This window comes from Ruditapes philippinarum, unplaced genomic scaffold (genome assembly GCF_026571515.1).
Source record: "Ruditapes philippinarum isolate M1 unplaced genomic scaffold, ASM2657151v2 ctg4587_1_1_1_1, whole genome shotgun sequence".
NCBI classification, from domain to species: domain Eukaryota; kingdom Metazoa; phylum Mollusca; class Bivalvia; order Venerida; family Veneridae; genus Ruditapes; species Ruditapes philippinarum.
The window spans coordinates 107,486-125,042 of record NW_026864220.1 but is presented as its reverse complement, the minus strand read 5'-3'; the positions used below and the strand labels follow the sequence as shown (position 1 = coordinate 125,042).

At 32.5% G+C, this 17,557-nt stretch overlaps 2 protein-coding genes across 3 annotated transcripts; both read left to right on the top strand.

Moving 5' to 3' along the window:
- Window positions 1-706: 706 nt before the first annotated feature.
- LOC132724857 (heat shock 70 kDa protein 12A-like) lies at window positions 707-7,870 on the top strand. 2 transcript variants are annotated; one of them, XM_060709816.1, is made up of 7 exons: window positions 707-858; window positions 2,098-2,449; window positions 2,851-2,969; window positions 3,797-3,896; window positions 4,139-4,307; window positions 4,739-4,873; window positions 6,169-7,870. In XM_060709816.1, exons 2-7 carry the CDS (start codon window positions 2,105-2,107, stop codon window positions 7,095-7,097), a joined length of 1,797 nt encoding a protein of 598 aa, XP_060565799.1. In that variant the 5' UTR covers window positions 707-858; window positions 2,098-2,104; the 3' UTR covers window positions 7,098-7,870. The 2 variants fall into 2 exon arrangements, with proteins under 2 accessions (XP_060565799.1, XP_060565798.1); XM_060709815.1 differs by lacking the exon at window positions 707-858 and adding an exon at window positions 904-1,059.
- A 3,214-nt stretch (window positions 7,871-11,084) lies between these two features.
- Window positions 11,085-17,424, top strand: LOC132724858 (heat shock 70 kDa protein 12A-like). The gene is made up of 6 exons (XM_060709817.1): window positions 11,085-11,938; window positions 12,379-12,497; window positions 13,638-13,737; window positions 14,052-14,220; window positions 15,057-15,191; window positions 15,656-17,424. The coding sequence occupies exons 1-6, from the start codon at window positions 11,594-11,596 to the stop codon at window positions 16,582-16,584; spliced, it is 1,797 nt and encodes a 598-aa protein (XP_060565800.1). The 5' UTR covers window positions 11,085-11,593; the 3' UTR covers window positions 16,585-17,424.
- Window positions 17,425-17,557: the final 133 nt, after the last annotated feature.

Sequence of the window (17,557 nt, the reverse complement as noted above, 5' to 3'; positions counted from 1 at the left end):
GCCAGATTATTCGTTTATTCCTTTTTACAACTCCAGAATACATGTACATAATTATAATCATTTTTATTCTTCAAAATATTTTAAAATAAAAAGCAACGAACTTGAAGCTTAAAAGGGTCTAAGAATATTCATATTTCCCGTTTAAAGTACCCCGGTTAATCTATGTAAGATTCTGTAAAGTTTATGTTTCGAAGCTTTGTATGTCAGTGGAGGTCCTTTAAAATTAGAATATGGTTAAACTTTACGGTTGTGCAAGTTGGCTTGCCTATATACTCAGTCGAGCATACTTCCTCATCGGGAAACAAGGGGATTCCACTTCAAGGCTTCCCGATCAGGCAGCAAACGTCAAAATCCTTCCCGAAGTTTATTGGCCTTTTTTACGTAGTTCAGGAAAATGGCCGTTGCATAATAGTTTTCAATCCACTTCAATATGAATATCACATTTGTGTTGGTGCGACGTTAAATCCAACCCGCAAATAATTATAACATGTCATACAGTCAGTTTGATCTATAAATACCACAGATTATCAGTTAACGACAATTGATACGAAAACGTATCGATCTACTTGACGTATTTTTGTACTAAATTGTGAACGTTTAATTAATTGATTTATCAAAATATCTCCTTTGAAATGTATTTAAACAATGACCTTTACATATAAATTTTCATTAAATTATAGATCATTTAGACAGATAAACATGTTCATGTATAGTTACTTTTTTTAAATGGATAAACCAGGAAATATAATATGCTTTATATTTCATAGAAATACTAACAAAAATGCCCGAAAAAATGGTTATGTAAATTTTGGAGATAATTACAAAGGGAATATATACATATTACTGCCTAAACCAAGTGTAAGCTGCCTTAATCAAGAAATATAATATATTTCCTTCTCATAGTACATGTAGTTTAATTATTTTCTTCTTTCGATTTCAACCTTTATGTAGTTTAATTCGTATTCGACATTTTTAAAGATAACAACTGTATTTTGTTACGATCAAACTTGACTGATATGATATAATTTTTTAATATTCTTATATCGGATTACAAAAAAGGTAAACATTTAGAAATTATATTATTGGGACTTCATTTTATGTGATATATACTTTGTTTACATTGATAAGACTTACATGTAGGTGTTTATGGAATAAAAACGTTGGCAAATAATTTCTGATAAGCTTAATTATAGTATTTGTAACAACGTTTAAACTAAGAGTATAATATTATATTAATTAACTTTTACATTACATGTATACCAAATACAAATGAACATTAAAACGAAAGTAGCCATATAATTATGCTGTTACTTATTATAAATACGTGTAAAAATTTTACACATGTTTCGTTCTTATTTGTAATATATCTAACACAGGGGTTTTAACTTGTTTAGAAGGAAAATTATTTTAATACTTGAAAAAAAAATAACACGAAAGCATAAATATTCCGCAACTTAGAGTCTTACAGGTAAATCTTTCGAGACAGCTATGCAGTTTTTGTTTTGTTTTCTGGTTTTTTTTCGGGATTTTATATTAAAGATCAATTATGCCTCAAAAATGTTATCCTTTTTTCCCTCAAAATCTTTCCTTTTTGTATATTGTATCCATACAAATAGGCATTTGCCACATAGATGAACCATCTTTTACATTTTTTGCTCTTATAGTCATAGTGAATGAGTATTTTGTATGGAGGTCAAAATACAACATTGTTTACATTTTGCTACATTTAGGACACAGTCATATCAATGAAAGATCGCAACTTTCTACAGTTGTTATGCATCTCAATCCAGTAATAAAACATCATTAAACACATGTTTTCCATTACTTAATAGTATTAAAAATATGAAATTTTGAGATATAATGTGCCTTAACATCAATAAAGAAGAAACTAAAGTGTAAATAGCTGGCGTGTTGTGAAACGCGTCTCGGTAAAAGTTTCGTGAAACAAGATAAACATTTGAATGAAACCAGTTGTTTAAAAAAACATGTTCACGAAAATATTATCTGGCTTAGTGAAATCTTCAATAATTTCCATAAATGTTTTTATGAATAAACCTTCAGTTATCGTTAAGTTGTGTTTTTTTATATATATAAAAGGTTAACGATGTCAGGTGCAAAGGGAGGTACAAAGGGAGGACCAAAAAGTAAAAGCGGTAAACTGGTCGTTGCAGCTATTGATTTTGGTACGACCTACTCTGGATACGCATTCTCTTTTAAAAATGACTATAATGAAAATCCCACCAAGGTGTTTGCACAGACAACATGGGTTGCGGGGTCAGCGGCCTTGATATCACTTAAAACACCGACAGTTCTGCTACTCAACAAAGACAAGACATTCAATGCTTTTGGTTATGAAGCAGAAAACGAGTATTGTCGACTAGCGCAAAATGGGCAGCACAAGGATTACTATTATTTCAGACGCTTCAAGATGATGCTCTATAATTCAATGGTATTGTCAAAATAAGCATTTACATCTTTTTACAATATTGTTAGTTGCTGTTTTTATGTTTGTATCAACATGATAGATCAATATCAGTTGTTTCAAAGACAAAACATTTCAAAAGTCTCATTGTTTGAATAGATGCTTAAAGGGAATCGCAACGTTTGACATAAACGAAAGACATAACTGTTTTGTCTTCAAAAACAAATAAATGTATAATTATGAAAATTTAAAGATAAACACAAGTTGTGTAAAGTTATGGCAATTGCATGGGTTTCAATGTTACAGTATAGATGCACAGTTTTTTTTTATTTCTACACTTGCAATCTAACAGCTGTTGATTTTATTATTTTATCTAGTGTAGCTAAAGACAGGTCCTTAGTACAGTCATATCTAAATTTGGTTTTCAGGGTTTGAAACGGGATATAGAAATAACAGACGAGTTTGGTCATAAGATGAAAGCTCTTGATGTTTTTGGCATAGCTATCAAATACCTAAAAGGTCATCTTATGGGCAGTATTAGTAACAAGTAGGTTCTTTGCTGTACTACGTACTACCTGTTCCCCAAGCTGTTATTTTGTTATAAGTATTAGATGCATCACTGATATTCTGGCCTATCTAAATCATAATATTTTGTATTTTGTGATGTTTGCTACTTTTTTTCTAATCAAAAATGTTTGTAAGATATCAGAAATAAATGTCGTTAAAATGACATTATGCCCATCAAAGTGCAAATGCTGAGAGAACAGGTAAAAGTCATAATATATTTATATTTTGCCATATATCTTTCTTATTTCACATCCTACTTTTAATGAATATTCAAGAACTTTTTACATATATATCCTTTTTTCTCTTTTAATAAAAACGTGTGGGAATGTCTTTTTTATTTTAGGCAGTTTTTATATTTTATTCTAAACATTTCCAATAATCAATTATTGACTGTCCATATCACCATTAAGATAGTCAATCTTTTTTTTTTAAATACATATGTTTCTAATTCCACACAACTTGATAACGAAAGAATGAGCATAATGTCACTTTAATGTTTGTTTTTGTATTAATCTAATGGCTTATGCTATATGCTAGAAAATCTTTTTTGTAAAATCCATGTTACATATGAAGTGGAACAATATTTACAACAAAGACCAAAAAAGAATTATATAATGATCATTAATAGGAATGGATCCACTCATTGCTCATCCTCATGTATGCCACGATGTCGAGAATTCAGAAGTTTGCTTGTGCTCGAAACTTAATGAAGTTGAAATTTTTTAATCAGTATCTGAAAAAAAAACCTTGTGTATATGTATATAAATTAATAGAATCTAATTAATGCGTTTGTTTGTATTTTTTCAGAGTGCATGGTATCCTTGAAAGTGACATACAATGGGTTTTAACAGTTCCTGCTATATGGAATGACGGCTCTAAACAGTTTATGAGAGAGGCTGCAGAAAAGGTTGAATGCAAAACTTCATTTTCTTTATTCATTTTGTATTATTGTATTTTTTCCAGCTTTAATAATTTTCCACAGGTCAAATTTTCTTATATGCACTAGGGTTGACTAAAATATTTAAATATGTTCACGATAAAAATCCAATTATTTACTCTTTGTTTGCATTTTTTTAAAACAAACAGCTTAAATAAGAATTTTTTGACAAAAAAAAAAATACTACTAATTGCGAATTTTGAACTTTCCAGGCTGGAATAAAGAAAGAAAATCTGATTATCGCCCTTGAACCGGAAGCAGCCTCGTTATTTTGTATGCATCTTCCGGTTGACAAAATATCAATGGAAGGAAACATGACAGAATCCATGCGTATTTCTCCTTTTTCTAAAGGCAGAAAATACATGGTAGTTGACGTAGGAGGTAACATTTTATTTCTGGTCTTTAGATTATGCTATGATTAAACAAGCCTTGTGCGGGCTTTTTTCTAATCCTTCGCCTTTGTGTTTTGTAGGCAACATATTATACATTTATATTGACCCATTAATAAAACCTGTAAAAAATCGGAAAAGGGTGATCTCTCGAAAGTAATAATTACAACAAAATAACATGGAAATGTCAGACACGACTTGATTCCGTCATGTCTTGATTGCTATCCAACGTATGATCGCCCCTGTTTGTTGTCAAATTCGTGCACACTATACTAGTACTTGATTTGGTGTGAGAGAATTTGTATCATGGTCACTATCTTTAAATTTCTCGGATCTGTGCGTCGCCCTTGAACTTCTAATACTTTCATTGAATACATGGTCGCGGAATAATGTTGTTTATACATGTGTATACTCTGTATTCAGGCGGAACAGTTGATATAACGTTACATGAAGTTGTGGAGTCAGACAAACTCAAAGAATTAGATTCAGCTAATGGTGGCGCGTGGGGTGGTACAAGAGTAGACGCTGCTTATGAAAACTTTATCACGAAAATTACAGGTCAGTTAACATACCACATCAGTAAATACATATGGAAAATTAACATATTGTGTAAATATCTGTGCCTAGGAATAGCTAAAAAAGTAACTATAATTGACTTTCAACATGGCAGAATAAAACTGTCTCATAGTCTTGTTTATAAACGACAGCAGTAGTGCAAGCTACCGTCCAAGTATCTAGTACCCAGGCGTAAGCTGAATACAATATCTTGGTATGATCAAAGCACAGATGGCGCTGAATTTGTTTGGGTCTCAGAATGTCAGAAAGGTGAAGGTTCTGAGATTATAAACCAATTTGTTTTTGTATAGTGCCACCAATGCTTTCCAGCGTTTTAATTGTAGTAGATTGGCTATAAGACTAATTGCAACACTGATATTCGATCCAATGTTTATTTGACTTAAACAATTTGAAAAAAATTGGTTGCGTAATTGGGATTTGAACCCCAGACCTCTCGCTTCCTAAGCGAGCGCGAAAACCCCTCGGCCACGGTGAATTTATATTTTAACGGCCTGAAGAAAACCTTATTATTCTATTTATTTATTATTTAACGACGCTAACTATTGTTTAACACTTGTATAAATAACCATGGCGCTTACTATAAGCATGTTTATTTATAAAGAATAAAACAATATTAGAAATCTTCGACCATTCGGGAATTATTTTGCTTGAAAATTAACCCGCCTGTCATGTGACCATATTTACGCAGTGATCTCCCCTAATTTTTTCGGCCTAAGTGTTACATATAAAGGGAAGTAACCGCTTCAAAAAAGCGGACTACTTTCGGCACTTGCAATTAACAGCATTCGAGTCTGAAATTTCGCTACCATTATTTGTTTGGTCTGACGACCCAAACAGATAAAAATGGTGTAATTGAAAATTTCATAGAAATGTCGATTTATTGAAAAGATCATAGCATGTGGAAATCAGATCAAATTTAGTTTCAGTTATAATAACCTAAATGAGTCTTATTAAAATCAAGAGAAATTCGTCAAGATATCAGCTAAATTGGATACCATCCTATAAACTTTACAAAACAGGCTACGACAGTTCCTGTTGATATCAAACATTCAATATTGCTGTCTTCAATTTATAAAACAAGATATTTACATTGCACATTATAATTACGTTTTTTAAGTGTACTTGTACATGCAATTGTAAAAAATATTATTATAAACTCTCTGATCATTACTATTTACTTTATATTACTCATAAATTAATGATAATTTACAATGTAAAATAGCACTCATCCTCTGTTTTACCATAAACGCGTGTCAAGATAATAATCTTTGTTTAAGGGGAAAAGTTTTATAACCAATTCAAGAAAGAGGCTACAGAAGATCATATCGATCTGCTCCGGGAGTTTGAAGCTAAAAAAAGAAGCGTAGTAGCTGGAAAAACCGGACTAGAGACCATCAAAATGCCCTTTCGTCTAGGAGAATTATATGAAGAGACAACTGGAAAAACATTTAAAGCTAGAATCAGCGAGATAGTGGAGTTTAAAGATAAAGTCAAATGGCAAGGTGATAAAATACGAATTGATTATGGAATGGTAAAGTCATGGTATGACGAATCGTGTAGAAATACAGTAGAACACATCAAGAAAATATTTAAAGAGAAGCAGAATCTGGGGATCAACACAATCTTACTTGTCGGGGGTTTTTCTGAATCACCAATGCTACAAGAAGCTCTAAGATCAAACTTCAAAGACAAAAGATTAATTATACCTGAAGAAGCTGGTTTGGTGGTATTAAAGGGAGCTGTGATTTTTGGACATAACCCAATTACCATAGTGTCCCGTGTTGCAAAATGTTCATATGGCATCCGAGTATATCGTGATTTTAAAGCTGGTGAACATCTGGAAGACAAAAAGGTTCAAGTTGGAAAACGTTTTAAATGCAAGGATGCGTTTGCTTGTCACGTGAAGAAAGGTCAAGAGTTAGTTGTTGGTGAGGTGCAGTCGAACCAAAGATACACGCCACTAGAAGCAGATCAAATGACACTGATCTTCGATTTATACACATCTACAAAGGAAGATCCTCAATATGTCACGGATGTAGACTGCTCTTATTTAGGTCAGCTGGAAGTTGAAGTTCCGGATCTTTCTGGCGGGAAAGAGCGAGGCGTCTTTGTGAAACTGATTTTTGGCGGAACGGAAGTCGTTGTTGAGGGAGAAGATGAAAAAACGAAAAAGGTTACAAAGGCAACCTTTGATTTTTTGCAGTAGCTGTCTCGATATTGTAGGATATTGCTGCAAATTGTTGTTACTTTGTGTTGTTTGTTTACATGACATATGTAATATGCATCTGCAATTGTAGTTAATACTTTTTCCTTCGAGCATTATCTTAACTTTACGAACTGTGACAATCGTTAAAATAATGCTTTATAATGGAAAACGAATACAACAAAAATGCATCATTCTATAGGGTGCATCCAAAAGAACATTGTTTGGTTTTAAATACGCGTGACTGAGTATGTGAGAGAGAGGTGCGATAGAGGTCTTTGATACCTTGATGTTGAGTGTGTAGCCATTTAAATGCTAAAGGTGAGCGTCTTCCCAGAAAGAACGATAGATTAGTACTATAGTATCCTGGTGGCCTGAATCATGCTAAATATCTTGAATGGACTTATCCATCTTTTAATATAGGCAAATCCATTTATTATTAAAAAATCACAAAAAAACCATTGACTCAATAGCGAACAGCGCAGACCATGAGCAGACAGCATGGTTGCCGTCCCCGGAAGTGAAAAAAATCTAAGAATGCGCATTCGGAAAGATGATGATAACTCGTCAAGGGAGGAAACTAAGTTATGGAAAAGGACTTATATAAGTAGAATATGTTCCCGGCGGCAGGCTAAGAGCTAATAGGCGAAAATGATAAGACTGAAACTCTAGATTATTTCACTTAAAGTAGATTGTAGTATTGTGGAAAATGAGAAAATTCGTGCTGAAGTAACATTTTGTGTAACGAAATATCAAAGTTTAAATGTACAAAAATACCTTTTTGATTTTCATGTCAAAAAAAAATATAATTTTGCATAGCTCAAAAATCAGTGGTATTTATCTATAAGTGATAAATTAAGTTAAAGTTTTTTTTTTTTGTTTTTGTATATTATTCATATTTGCAATACATGTTGATAGTTGATATTGTTTTGTATATGCTGGATATATTTATATAAATATTATTCAAGATTTACTTAAATGTAACATCTTCTATCAGACACAGATTCATAAGATACGTTCGGTTATATAATTATATGTTTTATTATTATCAGAGCAAATATCATCCACTTTAAGCTATGTATGACATTATTGAACTCCGATATTAAACAGAAATGTTGCATTTATAAACTAATCCGAAAAGCCAAATTCAGCTCTGAAAGGGTCCAAAATCACACACCTATTGTTGGTATTTCGAATGTTCAATAATAATCGTTTTCGTTACATGTCTTTTATGTCGGTCAAAAACTATATATGCAAAATGTAGCTTATGTTAAACTGACTGTTATTTAATTGAATATTGTTTGTTATAAAAACTTTACTTGACATGAGGTACAAGCAAGTTTGATACGTAAATTTACATATCACACTTATCAACATTTATATAAATGAAGTTGAAAAACATTCGCACCGCAAAAGAAAGATTTTTAAATTTTGACTTTTATATCATGCTTTGTCTCAAAGGGACCTGGCACAGAGTTTGGATAGTGTAAAAAAAGTAATTCCAGAAAATATATATATATATATATATATATATATATATATATATATATATATATATATATATATATATATATATATATATATATATATATATATATATATATATAGTTTATATATAATATATAGGCTATATAAACTATATATATATTTTTTTTCTAGAATCACTTTTTACACTATCCCAACACTGTGTCGGGTTCCTTTTCTTTGTCTCAAGAGACCGTTTCATTAAAGGGCCGTTTTGGGTGTTTCCCTTGCGCGGTCGATTAATACAAGTTTGACTCTATGATGTATCTCTCACTTTAACACAAATTAAAGTAGCCATCACAACTTTCTGTAGCCAATACCACTTGGTGTAGCCAACACAACTTTCGGTAAACTTTGTTTAGCCATCACAACTTTCTGCAACCATCACTATTCAGTGTAGCCAACACAACAATAAGCGCTACGTAAGTACGTTTGTCCACTATCGCAAAATTCTAGAAATAACTTGTTCAAGACAACTTTACTTGCTACAACGCCAGGATAATAAATTGGCTCCGTTGCTTTCTTTTCTTCAATAACAATAATAATGTTTTAAATCAACATCTACTTGACATTAAGATATTAAGCTTCAGACATTTAGATTTTCTATCGCCGCTCAATGATGCAGAAAATTTGTAAAGATATTCTGTAAAAGCTGGTGCCGTTTGTTGATCCTGCATATATGGCCACTTTTAAGTACTCTATCAACTTTCGGCATTTCGGTTATAAAAGCTTGAAAGTCGCCATATGACCTATATTGTGTTGGTGCAAAGTTAAATAATTATAACATGGCATACATTCAGTTTGATCTATAAATACCACAGATTATCAAATATCATTTAGAGTTAACGACAAATTATACGAAAACGTATCGATCTACTTGACATATTTCTGTACTAAATTATGAATGTTTAATTGATTAATTGCTTTATCAAAATATCTCCTTTGAAATGTATTTAAACAATGACCTCTACATATAAATTTTTATTAAATCAAATAGGGTAGCAGATAAGATAGATTATTCATGTACATGAAGTTACAATCTTTAAATAGACAAACCAGGAAGTATAATATGCTTTATATTTCATAGAAGTACTAACAAAAATGCTCCGAAAAAATGGTTATGTAAATTCTGGCGATTTTAATGAATGGGAATATAACATATTGCTGCATCAATACTTAGCTGCCTAATCAAGATTTACAGTAAACATAATATATTTCAGATATATTTAATTTGTCATTAAATATGATATGGCATTTTTTCTTTTATCAACCATTATGCAGTTTAATCTATTCGACTTTTTACAATAACAAAATTATTTTACGACCAAAACTTGACTGATATATATAATTTGTATATAACAAATAAGATTACATAAAAGGTTAACATTATTTGGACTTCATTTTTAAATTAAATCTTTGTTTACAATGTATTGTTTGCTGAATAAATACATTTAGATGTGGTACTAGGCAAATATTTTGTCTGATTATTTAACAAAAGTTAATTCTAAATAAAAATAAAATTTATTTCTATATACATTAAGATTTTTTATTACAAAACAATGTACATTAAATCGAAAGTAGCCATATGCTGTTACTTATTATAAATACGTGAAACAATTTTGCAAATATTTCGTTCTTATTTGAATAGCTTATCTAACACAAGGGGTATAACTTGATAAAAAGGACGATACTTTTAATACTTGTCGTCTTGTTTCAATATTTATGGTGTTTAAACATGTAGTTTAAATTGGTTGAAAAACACGAAAGCATAAATAGTCCACCATCACTTACGGATATTTTTTTCATGAAAACTTTCGCAAAACTTATGGAGGTTTCCGCGTTAATAATTTCGTTTTCATATAGTTATTGTTTAGTACAGGAGTACATTGTAATTCTTTAATTTCTTTAAAAATTACGAAAGATTGTTTAATACAAGTTAAGCCTACTTGTCCTTCTAGGGCAACACCAATTTTATAAATACAATTTATGGTTATAAACAGGAGTACAAGTATAGGGACCGGAAGACATTGTATCTTTAAAAATATCTATTTATAATAACTTTTTAGAGCTTTCTGAAAATATATGCTGCTAATATCAAATCAACATTCATTTCTTATATCTCGTATTGCCTATAAATTGAAAGACATACATAATTAGCATACATACCTTGTGATACCTTGTGATGTATGGGAAACTTTATTTGTCCCTAACAGATCGACTACCGGAACCATTCTCCTCGAGTTCTATTTTCTTGTCGTTCGCTCCGGTATTGGTCTATTCAATAAATATCGTCAAATTTGAATCTTCTCCACTGCCAGTGTTTATCTAATTTTGATTTAAACTCATTCACATTCTTGACTGGGAAGTAGGTTCCTTTCGTTTACAACTCTATAATCGAAGGAATTTTGTCTGATTGTCTTTTTATTAGCGGTATTAACTTTTCTAACTTATATATATGTCCTCAAATTTCATGATTAAAAACCAGCTTGCGAGATATTTTTGGGGGGTTTAACGTCGCGCACCAGCACTAGATAGTAAAGGTCATATGGCGACTTTCCACCTACAGTTACTGGTGGAGGAAGACCTCAGGTGTCCCTCTGTACATCATTTAAAGCATTAACGGGCACCTGAGTAGAACCACCGACTTTCCGTAAGCTAACTGGGTAGCTTGCGAGATATTAATTGCCGTAACCGATAAAGGAAGTGTGTGAGGTGCACCCAAACCCCTTTTACTTGAAGAACCCATTGTCGCGGACTAGCGCTCGCTTTCTTCGTTCTCTTAATTGTAAAAACCATAACATAAACACACTATTTGCTTTGACATTGGAAAGGGCCATAAACTGCCTGGACACTTTAACATTGAAATAGACATTACGATGCTTTTATGATTATTTCTCTTAATAATATTTAACTCATCTATCTAATTATCTAATTAATTGGTGGTACTGCAAAAACAGAAATACAAAAGGTTGACGATGTCGGGTGCAAAAGGTGGTACAAAGGGAGGACCAAGCAGTAAGGGAGGTAAACTGGTCGTTGCAGCTATTGATTTTGGTACGACCTACTCTGGATACGCATTCTCTTTAAAAAACGAGTATATTAAAGACCCTACAAAAGTTTATGCTCAGACAAAATGGGTCGCTGGTACAGGATCCTTGATGTCACTGAAAACACCGACAATTCTTCTCCTAAACAAAGACAAGACATTCAAAGCTTTTGGGTATGAAGCAGAAAACGAGTATGGTCAACTAGCGATAGATGGGGTACATGAGGATTACTATTATTTCAGACGCTTTAAGATGATGCTATATAATTCAATGGTATTTATGAGATTTAACATTTTCATACTTTTCCATTTAATCATATCTCTAGATCTTTGTAGTTCGTAATTAAAGTTGTGAGGATATGTTGTTTAATATTGGTATCAATTACCTTAAAGATATGCTGCATTTCCGGACATATAAAAAGCGTCAACCTTTTTCGTTCTCGGAAGACATAATTTGCAAAGCGTCGCTTCTGTGCAGAATTTTGATTGCGGGAATATTTCTAAGTATTTAGATTTGAAGTGTAAATAGAGGCAGATTTGTTGTGTCATGTACATTGTTCCTTTGTATGAAATAAAGACAGCATTTTTCATAGTCCTGCTGAATGACATTCATATTATTTTTTTTAGTATTTTACTTCTATAATGCAGGTATGTTTGCAATGTCTTGGTTGCCGTATCGTTTAAACTGTTATCTTACATTCTTATTGATCACAGGGATTAAAGCGAGATCTAGAAATAACAGACGAATTTGATCATAAGATGAAGGCTCTAGAGGTGTTCGGTATAGCTATCAAATACTTGAAAGATCACCTTATGGGATGTCTACGTAACATGTAAGTATTCAAATCAAACCTTGCTAATACTGATAACAAATAGATGCAATTTTGATATTAAAAATAACAATATACAAGTTTTCATAGGATTCTATTTTGCTGAATTGTTCTCTAGCATATTTTTATGCCTCCACAGAGTGGGAGCATATAGCGTTGCACATGTCCGTCCGAGTGTCCGTCCGTACGTCTGTCCGTCAGTCCGTACGTCCCGAAATCTTGTGAACGCAACTCCTCTTAAACCGGATGGCAGATTTTGCTTAAACTTCCAGGGATGAACAACCTTAATGTGTAGATGGTAGTAAAGGAAGGAATTTTTGCTGCGACCAAATTTAACAGAATTATGGCCCTTTGTTGATTTTTTCACTATATACTTTGTAGAAATTTTGTGAACGCAACTCCTCTTAAACCGGATGGCAGATTTTGCTTAAACTTCCAGGGATGAACAACCTTAATGTGTAGATGGTAGTAAAGGGAGGAATTTTTTGCTGCGATCAAATTTAACAGAATTATGGGCCTTTGTTGATTTTTTCACTATATACTATGTAAAATTTTGTGAACGCAACTCCTCTTAAACCGGATGGCAGATTTTGCTTAAACTTCCAGGGATGAACAACCTTAATGTGTAGATGGTAGTAAAGGAAGGAATTTTTGCTGCGACCAAATTTAACAGAATTATGGCCCGTTGTTGATTTTTAGTTTTCAACTTGAGGCACATGCAGTCCAAAAAATATTTGACCTAGAGTCATAAGATTGACAGAACAGTGGCGTGTGGGGCATCCGTGTCCTATGGACACCCATCCGTGTCCTATGGACACATTTCTAGTTTATAACAACTTCAAGTGAATGACACACATTAACTAAACGTTCAATACATGTGGATACATCTGTTTAAGATATATGTTGATGTATACTTCGTAGCGATTTCATTGTACCATTGAACTTGAATTATATCAAAATTTATACATATGTATTAATCCGTCAATTAGAAAGAATATGTATAGCTCTAAATTAACTTTGTGCTTTTATAATTGTACCATTCTGATTGCGTTGTATTTACTAGTAAAATTCCAAAATACTAACATTTGTTCTTGGAACCCAACATCATTAAATTTATTCTGCATGTTATGACAAATTATTTAGATTACATGATGCAGATGATAATGACTTACGATGGGTGTTAACAGTCCCTGCCATATGGAATGACGGCTCTAAACAGTTCATGAGAGAGGCAGCAGAAATTGTAGGTTGAATGTCACATTAAATTAATTAAAATATTATTATAAATGTATTTAAGAAATTGTGAAATCTAGCTATATTAATACATATTTATTTGTCAGCCTGATTTTATAGAGACTGCATTTATTCAATACTTAGAACCACATTCACGCTTCAATTCCGTTTAAGGTGGTGCTAGAGGGCCAGAACGATAGCTTGCATTTACCACTGCAATCCACGAACAGACTAGCCTTACATCATTTTCAGTTAGATTTGCTAATTTTATTGCTTTCATTTTGTTTAACTTTTTTATTTATTCAAATGTGGTCTTTTATTTAGGCTGGAATAAAGACAGACAATCTGATCATTGCCCTTGAACCGGAAGCAGCCTCGTTATTTTGTATGCATCTTCCGGTTGAGAAAATGAAATTGGAAGGAAACATGTCAGAATCCATGCGTGTATCTCCATTTTCTAAAGGTAGAAAATACATGGTGGTTGACGTTGGAGGTAAGGCTTATTTGAAACAAAATTGATTCGTCCTCTTACCCCCGTTTCTTGCTCTGTGTCTGTTTGCTGAGCCACTAGGTACGTACTTTTCTATGCGGCCACGTTCCTCGAAAGTTGATCTCCTTTTCACTTTTGTTCATCTTTTCGCTCCTATTTCGTATAAAAACTTTGTCCAACCAATCTTGGACGCAAAGTTTTTCATTATGTGTAAGATAAGTTATTTTGCGGTTTACACAAATAAATTTCCCCATGCTTTGGGCGGTACCTGCTATTTAAGATATCAATATTCGTTTATTTTTAAGGGTGTAAATGCAAAGGTTAAGTGTTAGTATATATGATGTTTGTTGCCTCATCGCTATGAATTAATTCTACTTATTTAAGTTAATGCTGTTTATGATATTGTTCGTATTAATGCTGTTATTTTATTCAAATTTGTTTTAAGTTAAAGTATTAGAGGAAACGTGTGTCAGAAAATTTACACCAGAACATTTAATAAATTGTTCATAATTTTAGTTATCATTTGCAGTAAATCAGCTGTTTTCATTCATTGGGGATAGCAAATTGATGCATTTTATAAAAACAAATTTATATTATCCGACTTTGGTTAAAATCGGTCCGAAATTATAGAGTTAAGATTTTTTTAATTCAGATCCGAGTACATATTGTACGTGAAAAAGCATTTTATACTTACTTGTTGTTGTTTGTTTTTGTTTTGTTGTTGTTGTTGTTGCTGCTGCAGGAGAATACCATGTGTGCATTTTTGACAACGAAAAACGTACATTAATGGAAGTTAGATTAACAGCTAATGAACGATTTTTATCTTATACTACATTCAGGCGGAACAGTTGATATAACTCTACATGAAGTCGTTGATTCGGACAAACTCAAAGAATTACATTCAGCGAATGGTGGCGCGTGGGGTGGCGCGACTGTCGATGCTGCTTATGAAAACTTTCTCGCGAAAATAACAGGTCAGTGAAAAAGCTTCAACGAAATTTTCGTCGAAATACAGTTCTGTAGACTCATACATTTGAATTTTTCCTTAAGCCGTCTTTGGGTATTAGAATATATTCAAAAGTTATATAAATGGTGATGTTATTCCGCCCGATACCAAAACAATGTCTTACACGCATTGTACCTGTCATATCAACATGTTTGATATATTCTTTGAATGTTGTTTTTCGATGAATCGTTGTTACGCCTTTTTCCTCCACACTATAAGAGTATGTGAGGATTTTTAAAGGATATCTTAAACAAAGCTATTAACATATTAAATATAAGCCTTTAATAATGATGTTTAATTGCACAAAGTGAAAGAATATTTTACATTATAATAAGATATATTGTACTAAAAGTTTCATAAAATTTGAAGTCTTGAGAAACGAGAGTACACGTGAAATTGAAAGTTTTAAGGAATGATTTGTTGCTTTTGTAGGAGAAAAAACTTATAAGCGATTCAAAACAGAAGCTGCAGAAGATCACATCGATCTGCTCCGAGAGTTTGAAACTAAAAAAAGAGGAGTAGTAGCTGGAAAAACTGGAAAAGAGACCATAAAAATCCCAGTTCGCTTGACAGACTTGTATACAGAAGACACGGGCAAGCTGTTAAAAGATAGAATAAGTGAGATACCAGACTTTAAAGATAAAGTTAAGTGGTTGAGTGATAAAATTCGAATGGATATGGAAATTGTAAAGTCGTGGTACGACGAATCGTGTAAAAATACTGTAAAACATATCAAGAAGATATTCAAGGATACGAAAAGTCAGGGAGTTGATACAATCTTACTCGTCGGTGGTTTTTCTGAATCACCAATGCTACAAGAAGCTATAAGATCAAATTTTCAAGACAAAAGATTAATCATACCTGAAGAAGCTGGTTTGGTGGTTTTAAAGGGAGCTGTGATATTTGGACATAACCCAATTACCATAGTGTCCCGTGTTGCTAAATGTTCATATGGCATCCGAGTGTATCGTGATTTTAAAGCTGGTGTACATCCGGAAAACAAAAAGGTTCAAGTTGGAAAACGTGTTAAATGCAAGGATGTGTTTGCTTGTCATGTAAAGAAAGGTCAAGAACTGGTTGTTGGTGAGGTGCAATCGAAACAAAGATACACGCCACTAGAAGCAGATCAAATGACATTGATATTTGATTTATACACCTCTACAAAGGAAGATCCTCAATACGTCACGGATGTAGACTGCTCTTATTTAGGTCAGCTGGAAGTTGAAGTTCCGGATCTTTCTGGCGGGAAAGATCGAGGCGTCTTTGTGAAACTGATTTTTGGCGGAACGGAAGTCGTTGTCGAGGGAGAGGATGAAAAAACGAAAAAGGTTACAAAGGCAACCTTTGATTTTTTGCAGTAGCTGTCTCGATATTGTAGGATATTGCTGCAAATTGTTGTTACTTTGTGTTGTTTGTTTACATGACATATTGTGCATCTGCAATTGTAGTTAATACTTTTTCCTTCGAGCATTATCTTAACATTACGAACTGTGACAATCGAGGTGCGATAGAGGTCTTTGATACCTTGATGTTTGAGTGTGTAGCCATTTAAATGCTAAAGGTGAGCGTCTTCCCAGAAAGAACGATATATAAGTACTATAGTATCCTGGTTTAATCATGCTAAATATCTTGAATGGACTTATCCATCTTTTAATATGGGCAAATCCATTTATTATTAAAAAATCAAAATAAACATTGACTGAATAGCGAACAGCGCAGACCATGAGCAGACAGCATGGTTGCCGTCCCCGGAAGTGAAAAAAAAATCTAAGCGTGCGCATTCGGAAAGATAACGATAACTCGTCAAGGGAGGCAACTAAGTTATGGAAAAGGACTTATATAAGTAGAATATGTTCCCGGCAGCAGGCTAAGAGCTAATAGGCGAAAATGATAAGACTGAAACTCTAGATTATTTCACTTGAAGTAGATTGTAGTATTGTGGAAAATGAGAAAATTCGTGCTGAAGTAACATTTTGTGTAACGAAATATCAAAGTTTAAATGTACAAAAATACCTTTTTGATTTTCATGTCAAAAAAAAAATATATTTTTGCATAGCTCAAAAATCAGTGGTATTTATCTATAAGTGATAAATTATGTTAAAGTTTTTTTTTGTATATTATTCATATTTGCAGTACATGTTGATATTTGATATTGTTTTGTATATGCTGGATATATTTATATAAATATTATTCAAGATTTACTTAAATGTAACATCTTCTATCAGACACAGATTAATAAGATACGTTCGGTTATATAATTATATGTTTTATTATTATCAGAGCAAATATCATCCACTTTAAGCTATGTATAACATTATTGAACTCCGATATTAA

What these genes read in the sequence shown, in the direction of transcription:
- LOC132724858 (XM_060709817.1), top strand. Translation starts at nt 11,594, where the DNA reads ATGTCGGGTGCAAAAGGTGGTACAAAGGGAGGACCAAGCAGTAAGGGA. An exon ending in TGATGCTATATAATTCAATG is followed by an intron (nt 11,939 to 12,378) that starts GTATTTATGAGA and finishes TATTGATCACAG; the next exon opens with GGATTAAAGCGAGATCTAGA. An exon ending in CATGGTGGTTGACGTTGGAG is followed by an intron (nt 14,221 to 15,056) that starts GTAAGGCTTATT and finishes TACTACATTCAG; the next exon opens with GCGGAACAGTTGATATAACT.
- LOC132724857 (XM_060709816.1), top strand. Translation starts at nt 2,105, where the DNA reads ATGTCAGGTGCAAAGGGAGGTACAAAGGGAGGACCAAAAAGTAAAAGC. An exon ending in ATGGGCAGTATTAGTAACAA is followed by an intron (nt 2,970 to 3,796) that starts GTAGGTTCTTTG and finishes GTATTTTTTCAG; the next exon opens with AGTGCATGGTATCCTTGAAA. An exon ending in CTTTATCACGAAAATTACAG is followed by an intron (nt 4,874 to 6,168) that starts GTCAGTTAACAT and finishes TCTTTGTTTAAG; the next exon opens with GGGAAAAGTTTTATAACCAA.